Source organism: Ambystoma mexicanum, chromosome 3q, assembly GCF_040938575.1.
Source record: "Ambystoma mexicanum isolate Mex_15411 chromosome 3q, UKY_AmexF1_1, whole genome shotgun sequence".
NCBI classification, from domain to species: domain Eukaryota; kingdom Metazoa; phylum Chordata; class Amphibia; order Caudata; family Ambystomatidae; genus Ambystoma; species Ambystoma mexicanum.
The window spans coordinates 97,351,802-97,365,979 of NC_090926.1; the positions used below are offsets into that span (position 1 = coordinate 97,351,802).

Genomic DNA, 14,178 nt, shown 5'->3' on the forward strand with positions numbered 1-14,178 from the left:
AACAGCACATCACAGATCCCTTGCTCTTTCTCCCGCTCAGTCCTACTAACTTACGCCCCCCACCCTCTTGCCTTATAGATCTGCCAGAGTGCCAAGGGACGGAGCACGTGGTAACAGTGCACAGTGCAAGAACCTTTAACATAACAAAACATAACATATGTTATTTCTCCCTAGCTGTACTTTAATACAATAGTTTCGGCTTAAAGGTGTCTAGTAACTCAAACTAATAAATGATCTACCCATAATCGCACACTTTGTTTAGGTACTTGAACACTTACCTTGACAGCTATAATTGGTAGGAATATTATTAATGTTTGGGTTTCAAAAGCTAAGCTAATACTCCATTTTATTGAGACGGCTCAAAATGTAGACAATTCACCCAGTAAACAGATAGCATATTAAGCAGAAAAGCATCCTAATGGCTTTATGTTTGCATCCTGAATGGAATACTGCAATTACCAGCATGCAAAGTAATATGAGTCTAAAAAAACTCCTCTGGGTTTCACAAATGTACTTCCAATCCTTAAAGGCACACATTGATAGAAAAAACATGCTACGTTCACTTGATTGCAGCAATTGCCTAACACAGAATGATGCACCCCTTGCACTTCTAATTGCATAAGCTATGTATGTATGGGATTTATAAAGCATGAACGTAGATGTGAAGCAGCTGAAGGCTGTGCACAATCTTACCACTTCAATGGTCACTCAAATATTCACTCACTGCTGTGTCTACGGCCTTCTGCCAATAACTGCATACTGTATTAAACGCTCTTCTGATAACAAATCGACTTGTTATTAAAAGGTATGACACCAATACCTGACACCCTGCTGCCCTTAAAAAGACAAACAGAAGCCGTGCTCTTGCCATCTGAGCTCGCATGTTTGTCTCCCAGCCCTGGGAATGCAGTGAACCAGAGGTCATGTGCCCTGGGCAGTCACTTGCTTCGCCCATCCCAAGAAATGGCCTGGCCTCCCAGTCCCACCCAAGGAAAAGTCAGCGACGGTCCCCATGAATCTCACTTGTCCACATAGTCCTCGGGAGTCTTGGTCTTGGTGATGTTTTCTGCGTGCCGCACTATCCAGTGCACTTCATCCCGGCAGAAGGAGAGCGCCATGAATGTGAAGAGGGCCTGGAATGTGGTAAAAAGATGGAATGGTGAGTGAGGCTGGGCAGCCACGCAGAGCAAATGTGGCAGTAATACATCTGCTATTAGCCAGGAGGGAAAAGTGGCCACTTCCAATATTGTTAAAATAATATTCCGCAGTCGCCTAGACACGTTCTAATGTGACTGAATTCCTCGCAGATCAGTGGGCGTGGTTGTATATTCATCAGACTGCAAATAGAGAGTTATACATGCAAATCACATTTATAGCATACGAATACTAACCTGTAGATCCAGGCACGTACACTCACACGCATGCAGTCACTCCCTGGCATGCAGGTTTAGACACGTGCAATCAATTATCACAAGTGACGCTGCAGATACAGTCTCGCGGACACTAACATACAGATGCCAGCACCCACAGGCCACTACAATGCACATAACGAATGGCATGCTCATTAGCATTCGAAACCGAAGCATGCACGTAATAACGAGCCGATACGCACACACGTGCACACCCTCACTACCATTCAGATACTGTACATACACAATTACTCACTAGCGTGCAAATCCTGACTAATGCAGTCACTAACTGGTGCTACACATAGAAAGATGTATTACACACATTCAGTCACATGCCCATCTCTAACATACAATTATACAAACATCCTTTCACAATGCTACAAGAAGGGAACATTTGGGCTAACCTGCTTGCAGACACGTACAGACAGACAATGTGTTCTCACTAATACGGCAAGATTGCATATCATGTTATAAGAGAATAGCGTGGCATGGCAGTGAATGTCACAGTATGGCACGGGCTGGCATGAAATGGCATGTTTTGATGTGGCATGGAACGTTATGGAATATGCACGCCATCGCATATCATGATATGGCATGGCTTTATATGTCATTATATAGTATGGTGTGTACTGTTGAGCTCTGAGGTGGCATTGTATGAAATGGATTTTAAAAAGTGCATGATGTGTCATAGGTAACTTGGTGATAAGATGGCAAGAGGGGAGGCAAGGTCAGAAATTGACGACCCAACACTTAACGCGATTAGAACTGACCATACTATACTGCATCTACTTTTATTTCAAATAGGGTGGCCTGACAACTCCCACATTATCTGGAGAGTCCTGAGATGTATTTATTGCTGTGCCCAGAGCGCAATGAACAGAGAATCGAGATGAAGGCTGTACTGGCGCATCTGAACTGTGCTCACAATCTGTGGAAGAACTATTTATTGCATGTGGAAAGTAGGCAAAATAATCAGGTATCAGGTAATATTAAAGTACATCTTTTATTCAGGAAAAAGGGGACAATTGTATGGGAGACGCAGAATGAAGATAAGCGCAGTACATCAGCAAGCTGGATGGAAAAACGCTGTGGAAATTCCTAATAAGACGAATTAGCACATGAAATCGTTATTGATCTCTCAGCCAATCAGGATGTTTAGACTGCAGTCAATATATAATTACAATGGGCCTCATTACACGGTAGGCGGTAAACCATGGCGCTATTAGCGCCATGGTTCATGCCGGCAATTTACCGGCATCGCCTTGGCGGAAAGAGGAATTACCGCCCTATTCCAAGGTTGGGAAAGCGGTAATTCCTCCTTCCTCCATTGCCCTTCCCCATTCCCATTTTTGCCCTATAGGGCATAATGGGAATGGGGAAGGCGCTAATTACGGTACCGCAAATTGCGGTACCGTAATTAGCACCCCAGTCCCTTTGCGGGTTCGTTTTTTAACGCCTGCTTAAAGCAGGCATTAATGTACCAACCCGCAAAGGGACCTCGTACTAAGGCGGTAAGGGTTTACCGGTACCGGTAAAATACTGCTACCGGTAAACCCTTACCGCCTACCGTGTAATGAGGCCCAATGACTGCATTCTGAACATTCTGTCTTCAGAAGCAGACAGGGAAACAACAATGCAATTTCCAGGCACGATTTTGTTTCAACAAGACAATTCCTCTCTAAAAGATAAAACAATGAAAAACACGTTCAATTTCTTAGAGAGAAACTGTTTACCTTTATATGATATCTAATGCATGCTCATGTTCAGCCTGTTCCAGTTCAACCAAGTTGCAATTCAAATACTTAACTTTTAAAGACAACAATGGTATTTCAATACTACAATACAAAACCACTTTTAATTTACTAACTCAGTCTGCCTATTTACTTAACTCAGTCTTAAACACCATTTTTGCCTTCACCACGAAAGCTCAAAAACATGTATTGCTGCTACCACTATGTGTTAATAGCCTTATAGACCTCGGGAGGAGTCATTACCACTTGGTATATCCCACAATAACGACACCTCCCTCAATCTATAAGGTTATAGACAAGCAGAAAAGCTGGGAATGTATAGCCTCACACATCTGGAAGGACTTCCGAAAGGCCTAGAGCTCAGGGAGGAGACAGATTCACAGTGTTGGGGCACGGATAGAGTAAGAACATGGATGCAATGCGTGAAATTCCGTAACCGGAAAATGGTGGGCCAGCAACACATGGAGAAATGTGAGCATAACATATCTGATTCACCTATATATAGGAAGCCATTTGATGCACACCTATGCACACTTCTAGAACTTCAAATGCTGTCAATTCCTCAACAATTAAATTGTATTCATTATTCTGGTCACCTTGGGTCCTAGGAGCCCCGGTTGATCAGCAAGGATCATTTCCAGCTCTTTGACGGCTGTTCTCAGGAATGCCCGCCTGGCTCTGTGAATTGATCCACTGTGGAGAGAATAACGTGCAGTTACATCACAAACAGTCTACACCCAACCTTGCATGATCGTATTCTTCACCAAAAACGCAAACGACGTGCACAAAATTCTTGAATGAAAACCACGTACCATCTCCCTGAATTTACAGCCCTTTGTGAGAGAAAAAACCGAAGGTGAAATTGACCTGGACATTGTACCTGGTATATCAATATTGTGCTGCTGGTGGGCTTCTAACAGTTACCTGTTCCGACAGTACAGTAATCCACATTTGGGTTATTAACAGAAAACATACATGACAGTCACTGTTGCTTTCCGTCTTGCTTGTGTGAGAAGTTGATCTTGATTTCAGTCAGCAACATTTTGGGAAAGGAAAGGTGTGGATTGCAGTAAAATATTTTGCTTTAATATCTGCATTTGCACTAGCATCCACTGTTGTGGGGCAACTTCATATGTGGGCTGCAGCAAAAGGCGTTCACCAGCATTACTTAAGCAATTAGTGATGAAAGTAATTCGTGTCCTGGCAATTGTATCTTTTATACAACGCAGAATTTGGAGGAGCTTGACTTAGTTAAGTACATACATTGTATCTGACCTGATGCCAAAATCCACCATTTAAAGGGCCTGACAATAATTTTGCTCTGCAAGGTGTCCTGTGCAACTGTTTCCCAGGCGACACTCGTCTACATCACAGTTGCATTGCAGACCATGTTGATGCTGCCATTGACGTTGATCTCAGCAGTGTATTAGAGGAGTAACTGAAAGCTTGTTCTCGCTTTGCTTTGCATGTAATTAAAAAATGTGAATGTCTGCTACAAATTCATTGAACTTTAGGCCTTTGTGCAAAATACTGCCTAACTCCTCCAAATATTGAAAATGCCAAAAACGATATTTGTCTGCACAACGGTATTGAAAACACCACATCTTTGCCCTCAACCCTCCTCCCACATTCTTGCAGCTGCAGATACAGCTCTTAAAATAATATTAAATATTTGAGATCTTGCAAAGTCACAATCAGGGAAAGGCATGCCCAGACATGGATTCCAACCCTTCCATGTGTAGACACCTAGCAACACCACACTGATGATGCCCAATGAGGCTGTACCATGTTTGGGGTTGCTTTGGTCTTGTGCAGGAGGGATGTGCTCAATCAGTTCAGAATGGACTGCCATGTTTTGGGTGGGACAAAGCCTGATTTGCATATGGGTTTTCCCATTGTGTAAGGGCTTGGTATGCAGGGACGTCTTTTGGGGGTTGACAGGGGTCGCACCAACGACTCTTTGCCGTCAGCCTAACTACCTCCCTTTCTACCCTTAAAAATAAAATGTTAAATATTTTTTTAAATGGAAGCTCATGGGCTGTGGCCAGTGCCGTGTGGCTCTTTGTTTCTGGAGTGACTGGCTTTCTTGTTCACGCCTCTTTAAAAAAACAGGGAGTTCCACAAGTGTAACACTTTGAGCAGTGACCCTAAATAATAAAGAATAGGAATAACAAATAATCCACTATTACTACACTAGTTCTGTAACTGAGTGGTAGCCCTCTTATCAAACTATTTCTTCCTAATAAATAGCATCCTTGGAATTCTGAATTGAGAATTCTCCTATTTAAAAACTCTTGGTATTATGAGAGGAAAACACAAAAGATATAGGGGGTCATTACGACCCTGGCGGTAAGGGGTTAACAGCACCGTTAGGATGCCGGTGCCGTTAACCCCTTACCGCCACATTCCGAGGTCCCTTAGCGGGTCCCACTAAGGCCAGCTGGTAAAACCAGCCATCCTTAGCGGGAGCCACTAAGGGACCAGGGAGCTAATAACGGGGCCGTAATTTAAGGGCCGTTATTAGCTCCTTCCCCATTCCCATTGAGCCCTATTGGGGCTCGAATGGGAATGGTTTTCAGAATGAGGATTTACCGGGTCCTCCAAGACTGGAATGACCCGGTAAGTCCCCATTCTGAGAACCCGGACATTAGTTTGGAGGCAGCCATGGCGCTAATAGCGCCATGGCTGCCTCCAAACTCATAATGACCCCCATAATCTCCGAAGTGCAGACTCTACTCCTCGAGGAGATGGAAAGAACTTTGTCTCAAAAGATGAATCTACCCTCTTGCCTAGAGAAAGAGAACATTATATTATTTTTCCCCCAGGTGCAAATGAAAACATACAGCCAGGCGATTCAGTCTAGCTGCTGAATCTCAGATTCATTGATGGTGAGAGCAGACGCTGAGGTAACTGGAGAATGCAATGTATCTGGGCCAGTTCTCACCCAAGTGGAACAGCATGTAAGATCATCCTTACTGAATGTCTGTGCAAACGTGGAGAACGAAATACAGGCTCTCGGAGAGTTGCAAGAAAGGCTCAGTATGTCTCCTGACCTATTTAATACACAAGAGGTGGATGGGATTCCAGACACACTTAATCTTGAAAGGCATTCAATAAATGAAATTCCAATTAATATGGAGAGATACTCTCTTCCCTTTCAGGGTGATGTCTCTAGCTGTCATGATACTTCAGACACGTTAATGAGTACTGGGGCCGCTCTCAATATTGTGCTACAGTCCTTTATTCATTTGTATGACACAGTTGAACAAGGAGTCAGAACGAATTGTTCTATCTTGAATGAAATTAGACATGCCCTGGTAAACTGAGGGCCGAAGAATCCAGGATTGGCTGCAGTCTTTGGTAATATGGAAATGATTGAAGGCACAACAGATTTGAACTCAGTGAAACCCCAGGACTGTGTTATTGACGGCAGATTGATTGATGATACTGTGGTGCCCTCTTTAATATCTTCAGTGGACAGCATGTTCAGAAAAAAGAAAGCTATAGATCTTAGCTTGAACAAGAAATCAAAGACAGTTCTAACCCTAAGGATGGAGGATTGCCAAAGGAAAGCGGATCGAAGAAATTTCTAAGGAATATTCGATCTGTAACTAACAAGAGAGCACATGGTGAGAAAAGTGGTTGAGTGCCAAATAGGAATGTGACTACCACTGATGATCACTCAAGAGGAAAAGTTAATCCCCCTGGGAAGGTTGTTTTTAATAGGGATTCATTTGTTTTAATATCACAGGATTTTTCCTTGCCCTGCAGTGCTTCAAATCTCTCGACCAGTACAAAATGGAAAAAATCAAAGAAAGCTTTAAGAAAATTGCAAACAATTCTGTTAAGTGACTCCAATTCAGTACTCCAACTAAGTCAATGCCTAGTCTGGGATGCCCAAGGGAAGCCCTTATTTATATATTGTTATGACAAGTTCATAGATCTGGATGATAAACCCTTGTATAACGCCCCTCTCTTTGAATCCCCTGACCTCACTGAGCCAAGAAGTATGTTTGTTTTGCAAATTAAAAGATTTCTTTGAAAAATTAAACAATATATATATATATATCACACTTTTATGAATAAATTAATATTTGATAGCACACTTATGAATATAATGTTGATCAACAATGGGTAATGTTACAATTGCACACTCTTTTCAATCAGTGACAAGTTAGTATAGAAAGTATAAGGTAGCAGAGAAAGCAGAGAATACTTTTATGGTTTCAAGGAAAAGCAATGATGGAAAGAATGAAGCACAGAAATAAACTGATATGGTTTCAACAAGAGATAATATGATCACTTTTTCTTTTGACAATTCACTCCCCCCCCTATGCAATATAAGGAGATGGAAGGGGAGCACACAGTTTTCAGGAATACAATCAAATGCAATACAAATTCCAGTCCCCCCCCCCCAGCAAGCTTAGAGCAACCGGTATGCTTTAAAACAGGCAGAAATACTTTTAAATGTGATTTGCAATGAAGTGAAAAATATGCTAAAAATGATTTTAATTCCCTATAGGAGATTCAGGGTAGGTAATAGCTACTTAAGATTGGTTCAGGTCAACACTATCAGTGATTCAATAATGATTATCAGGTTGAAAACGGAATTCAGCAGTTGCAAGCAAAAGGACAGCTATTTCTGACAGGTGGAGAAATTGAGTCAGATTGCAATTCGCAGCACTTTTTCCGAGTGCGTCAATCGCGATTACGGAAAGACTATAAGAAATAGAAAGTCGGTTTCGGGCTTGTTGGAAAGCGTATGTTCTTAGCTTTAAAATGAAAGTTAAATCTCGCTTCTAGGATGTGCGGTTCAAAAGATACGGACGATTTAGTGGAGGTAGATTCTCAGAAATAAAGTAAGATTCAAATGACACTTTCACAGGTTTGAATCACAGAATGGACACACAATTTCTATGCAGTTCTAAATAGGTTGAAATTGATGGGATGAGATTATTTTAGACTAAGAGATTGGTTCTGCACAGTTCTGGCTGGATACTAACACTATAAATTTGAAATAGACCATCAAGATCTGGTCAACAGGTTTAGACTGGACTTCTAGCGGGTGGTTCTGAAGTCACAGCTATCTGGGTCAGCTCTGCTCTACTGGTCTGGATCTCTGGTTCTGGCAAAAGTTCTTGGCACTGCACAGCGGTCTGGTCTGGTCTGCGGTTCTGGTACAGCTCTGATTTCTGGGTCTGGTTCTGGTTCTAGCCAGAATCAAACAGTTTGCCCGGCTGTTGAATAGTTTGGTTAGGTGGCTGGATTCTGAGGCCTCCTGAGAAGGATTCAGCTTTTGGTTCAGGCCTTTCTGCTTCAAGTTCTGGAGTCTATCTGGAGTTTATGGTCCTTCTGGATATTGTCTGGTCCGGCAAAGTGCTGCGCAAGAAAGTGGAAAGAGCAGTCCCTACCTGGGTCTCAGTGGCTCTTTTTATGTCTTTTGAAAATGGGTGGGAAGGCTGACTTTCTATGCCCAACCCTCTGAGGATCCTGATAGGTTAGAGGATTTTTTGTCCTTTAACTGGATAACTGAGTTGTGAGTCAGAGTGATGCTACCCTTTTACAATCTATTGAAGAAACGCCCCTTTGGTTTCACTTAGAAAATGAATTTTTCATAACAGGTTTCCCAGATACACACGTGGTTCATAATACATATACACATCACAGATGAATTAAGACAGGTCTCTGTTCAAGCCCCGTGTTCCTGTGAGCTTGGGTTCAGAAACGACAACATTTTGCGCTTTTAGTTGGTTTTGCCCTGGTCGGTTCGGCATCAAATCTTCCCCGGAGGTAGACCCCCTCTCTGGGCACATTACAATAAGTTTTCAATTTTCTGAGATAACCACAGTGTCTGTAATATTAATAATCGCGGGGTTCGGTTTCTGAACATCACACAGAGTTGAGCTTAGTCTCAAATTGTGGGTACATTTTTCATATTAAGAAACTCCAAATAGTACATTTCTGTCAGCTTGATACAATATTTTATAAGCAATTTAATAAAACATATATTGGCTGGGCTCTCTGAATCCACAATGGTTTGTCCCCACCCCTAGTTGGCTGAGTCAGATGTCACATGGCCTGTCTCTCCCAAAGCAGTTGTTGTTGACAGTTCACACCCAAAATCAGCATACCCCATTCAGCTGAAGGCATCCTTTGTCTGGTTTTTCCTGCTAGCAGGGCATCGGTACAGGGTGCCACTCTCCATTTGATTAACAGAACCATGTGATTTCCTGCCTTCTGGTGTGGAGTTCTGAGGTGTGACTGCTTCCCATGGACAGAGGCCTCTTGAACTTTTAATTAAATCAGACTGCCTTCTGGTATGGGGCCTGGGAACAGTAGGTGTGAAGAATTCTCATTGACCAGCAAGGCTTTGAAGTCCCAGCTGAATCGAGTTCATTTTTAGCCCCTGAAATACAGGTCTCCTGTCAGAGTTTAGATCGCTAGCGCCGGTCCGTGTCAAACACCGGTACTGCACCCATTTTTTGGCAGCTGTCTTGAATTAATGCATTTCAAAAAGGGGATTTTACTTGATGGCATATGATCCTTGCTAACATTGTATTGATGTAGATTCTGCTGTAGAGTACTGTAGAACACCCAACCAGAAGTTGGATTTTTGTTTGGTGGTTTTGTGCCCATGATTTTAGCAATTTTTGACATCAATTAAAACGGATTTTTAACAGCACCATATTCCTTTGCACTGATTCTGCTCTGTGTGCAGCCAAAGGATAGGGTCTGGCAATGGTCTCCTGTATTAACTATCTTGCAATGTTTGAAATATGCATTTTGAGCTTGCATTCAGAGAAACAAAGGTAATTTCAAAGCGCTTTTTGAGCTAACAGGCACTGCTATTTTTCCTTTGGCACCACGCTTCACTCATGGTGCTTCTGGCCCATCATGCTCGCACTGGTGGGTGGCAGGTCAGACAACCATTTTGGTGTGCGCAAAACTGGGCGGTTTTCCTGGATTCTGGCGCAAATGTGGGATTTTTGGCCATCTTGGATTTTCTAAGCCCACAGCACCAAATGTTGCAGCATAATAACTCGAACATGGGTCAATACACCTGACAATTCCATTAAAAGCAAGAAATTTAGCATTTGACCTGACTAAGCAACCTTTGAAGGAAATGGACCGAGAGGGGTCCAGTTCAACAACATTTCCTCAGAGGGGGAGGGATAATTTTGCTGAAAAAGGATAAGTTCAACCTACTGTGTTTGAATCAGTGTTTGAAGAAGATTGGAATGTTCAGTTGAATAGATTTAGACTGTTGGCCCTCTTATCTACTGTACCAGAATTAAGTGCTATTTCTTCCCCAGATATAACATTTGTTCACGATTATGATCGTACATGTGTGGAAAAAGGCGCAGTCCATTTTCAATACAAACTAATTGAGAGGTTGGTGAGTGAGTGACACAAGGACATTTTATTGAAAGGTTTTGAAAGTTACTTTGTCCATCACTCATATGCGGATCGCAAAAGTAGTGAGCGGGCCAACATCAAAGTAAGGTGTTATCTTGAATCGGCCCAGAAGAGTCAAGTTCTGCATGAATGCAATTCATCAAGTTGGGGATGGCTGGCAACTCCACTCCCCACGACATCACAAATTAGGCTTCAAAGGGAAATAGCAACTGTAGTATTCTCAGTTGGAATTCACATGGCTACAATTTCTTTTTGAATACCAAAATGAAGAGGGTCTTTGATCAATTTGATTTCATATTCCTCCAAAAAACGTGGTTACGGGTCCCTCAGTTATAGACGGATATGTGGTGGATTGTAAGTTTGCTAAGAAAGGCCTGAGAGGGAGGCCTGTTGGAGGGATTTTGACTCCTGTATGAATTAGAAAGTGCTGTTCGATCACTAATGTGAAGTGCCTGTCAGAAGCTGTTCTTGTTACAACGGTGATGGATTTCAGTGATGGTTATCAACTCACAACCCTACTAATCAACATCCTTTTAAATCCATCTAGTATAGATGTTGATGGAGTAATGAATTCAATAGAAAGTGTGTTGATTGATTGGGAGAGGAAGAATCGGGGCAGTCCCATCATTTTATGAGGTGACTTAAATTGTAGTTCAGTTATGGATTTGCCCTTGGAAGAACTTGATGGTATGAGGAGTGTAATCAAGACAAAATCCTTAGTTGGTAGGTGTACCTATGAGAAGATTTGATCTCAAGTTCTCTCAAGATGGGGGTGTATGCCAACAAATATGTTATTTGAAGGCAAGCTTAAGGATGAATGGACATGGTGTAATGCAATAACATCTTCCACTACTGACTGTGAACATTGGCTGTGAGGAAGTGAGCGAGTTGAAGAAAGTAAGAACTGGTCTGACTGATCAGGCCATGCTGCAATTAATCTTATTTATGAGGGTAATTAGTGATGTTAGTAAGTGTTTGGGAACAAAGCAGTTGGTTGTAACAGGGTCTGGAAATAGGGTGCCACATTTCAGTCGTAACTTGGAATGTGTGAACCGTGGCTTACCGAAGTGGTGAGATTAGTTGGAGGAAGAGGAAAAATAATAAACAGCTTACCTCTGAGTTTCCAGCATTATTAGCAGATTAGGTAGACCTTTGGATGTTAACGTGGGTCTCCCTAGGAGAATGTTTACCCAACTGAAAAGAAATTATTTCAAATAAGAAATAAAAATGCAAAAAATTGAGTTGACAAGGTCTATTATGAGGCTACTTAAATCCCCTGATCTTTCTAGGGGAGACAAAGAGAATGGGAAAAAGGTCTTAAACAAAAATACAGATACAGTACGAATCAGAAACTATTAGCCAAGATAATTGGGAAAGGTGCGCGTTCCATTTAGTGGACGCTGAATAAAAAAATTAGATTCACCCTATATTCAATCTTGTGTTTCTGAAGCAGCTTTGGTTGATTTTTCACTGCCAAATTTAAGGGTAATATTAATAACTCACTTAATTTAGCTGTAGCTGATAGTAATGGGGCATCTGTTTAGCATTTCAATTTTCATCAATCTGACGTTGATGGTGTAATGCGTAATCTAAATAATTCTAGTGCAAGTGGCACTGACGGTGTGGCCAGTGGAATTTTTAAGACCAACTCTCTGCTGTCTGAGATTTTGTTTAAGTTGTTCTCACATATTGCAATGGGTGGTGATTGTCCTACTTCTTGAACAAAATCGATTGTAATACCTATTTTTAAAAAGGTGGAGAGAAATGATCTCTCATGTTACCGCCCTATATCATTGACTGATTCTTCCTAAAAAATCTTTGCTACTTTGGTTCTTAGGGACCACTCGGTATGGGCTTAGAAAACTCATTGATTTAACCCCTTACAAACAGGATTTAGAAAAGGGGTGGGGACCATTGTTAGTGGTTTGGCGCTGTCCACGTGCATTTCCGACATATGAGGAAACTTTGGACAATCACTTTTTGTGGCTGCGCTAGACCTATCGTCAGCTTCTGATAATGTTAACATCAACTTGTTAAGGTGGAAATTGTCTACCTAGGGACTTGATCCAGGTTTATTGTGGATGATTCAACTACTGTATACTGGTAATTGAGTTAAATATGCTGGGAGGGCTCTCGAACGACACCTGCTTGAAGAAGGGAGTTGGCCAGGGGGTGTTCTTGCCCCCAAATTATTTAATCTGTATTTAGCAGATTTGTCGGAGGAAAGGAAGGCCTGGTGGGGCGGTATATACCGAGGTGGTCCGGTCTGCATCTAAACTGCATCGCTTATGCAGATGATCTTATCTTGATGAATTACACCCTAGCAGGCTTGCAGCATCTCCTGATAGGTGTTGAATCATATCTTACCACAAATTGACTTGTTATTAATTCAGCAAACTCCTTTGTTATGGCTTGCAGCACTCATAGAAATAACAAAAGATAGACATGCAAGCTAAATAATGAGGAAATAAATAAAGTAGACTTGTTGTATTATCTGGGTTTTATAGTGTCAGTGAGAAAGCAGCTGAAACAATATAAATTAAGGATGGAGGAAAAGATTTGCTCATGCCTTTCACATGAAGTTGTTGAAAGGAAAATTATGTGCTTATTCTTTGGTCACCTGGATTTAATTTTATAGGTTAAAAGTGTCTGTCATTGTATTATATGGCTGTGAATTGATGTACTTTAAAAATAGGACATTTTTTGATGTACTGGAAGGTAAAATCTTGAAGCAGGTCCTGGGCATGCTGACATCTGTTCCAATTAGTGTCATCAGGCTAGAATTGGGGTTGGTGTCTTGGTGGTCACCGTACATTAGGAGAGGTGTATCCTTATTGAAAAAGTTATTGTCGTCTGATGTATCTACTCTTGGCGATCACTTAAATGTTCTATTGGTGAAGGAGTCAAATCCCTTACTAACAAAATTCAAGAAGCATTGTGAAATGTTTTGCATTATACTTGATCTCAATGGCTTAGAATCAGATATAGTTTTGAAAAATAAGCTAAACTATTGGGACAGGTTGATGGGTATTCTGGACCTGGGGATATTAAACCTCTATAAGGGTTATCTACCTCAAAATGACCTAAGAATGTATTTCTGTAGATTTCTATTGCACACATTTCGTGATTGATAACTTAAATTTAGAATAATAATAATAATTTAGCATTTATATAGCGCTACGAACCATCAGGCATCTGAGCACTGCTTATAATTACCCACGGTGTGTGGTGCTCATTCATCGCTGTTCTATTGGATCGGCTCTGAATGAATTGCTTGCCAACTCTTGAGATGGTTGGTCCCAAATTGGGCCTTCCCAAGGAGCGTTTAAGTTGTTGACTGTTTGGTATGGAACCCCTGGAGTTATTGTATCGTCATGTGATGAATTGTATCATATTTATGAACCAAAGGATTTTGAGCCTAGGACCTTTTTTACACTCAACCTCTCAGGTATTAACTGGAAGGCTATGGAATAGATTAATGACAACTTCCCATCTTTCTCTTATTTTAGCCTTGGTTAAATTGTTGATGGGAATATTTACAGAATTAACTAAGGTTGTATAGTAAGGTGAACATGACTTAAGCCAAATTCCTGAATTGGTCT

The 14,178-nt window shown here is 41.5% G+C and overlaps 1 protein-coding gene across 1 annotated transcript in view; it reads right to left on the reverse strand.

The window, feature by feature from the left end:
* The window catches only part of NCKAP1L (NCK associated protein 1 like), a 2,015,530-nt gene that overhangs the window by 1,643,881 nt on the left and 357,471 nt on the right, over positions 1-14,178 (reverse strand). The window contains exons 11-12 of the mRNA XM_069653209.1: positions 3,757-3,853; positions 1,024-1,133 (exon numbers count right to left, since the gene is read on the reverse strand). Of these exons, the coding sequence (XP_069509310.1) occupies positions 1,024-1,133; positions 3,757-3,853 (207 nt within the window). The remainder of the gene's footprint in view (positions 1-1,023; positions 1,134-3,756; positions 3,854-14,178) is intronic.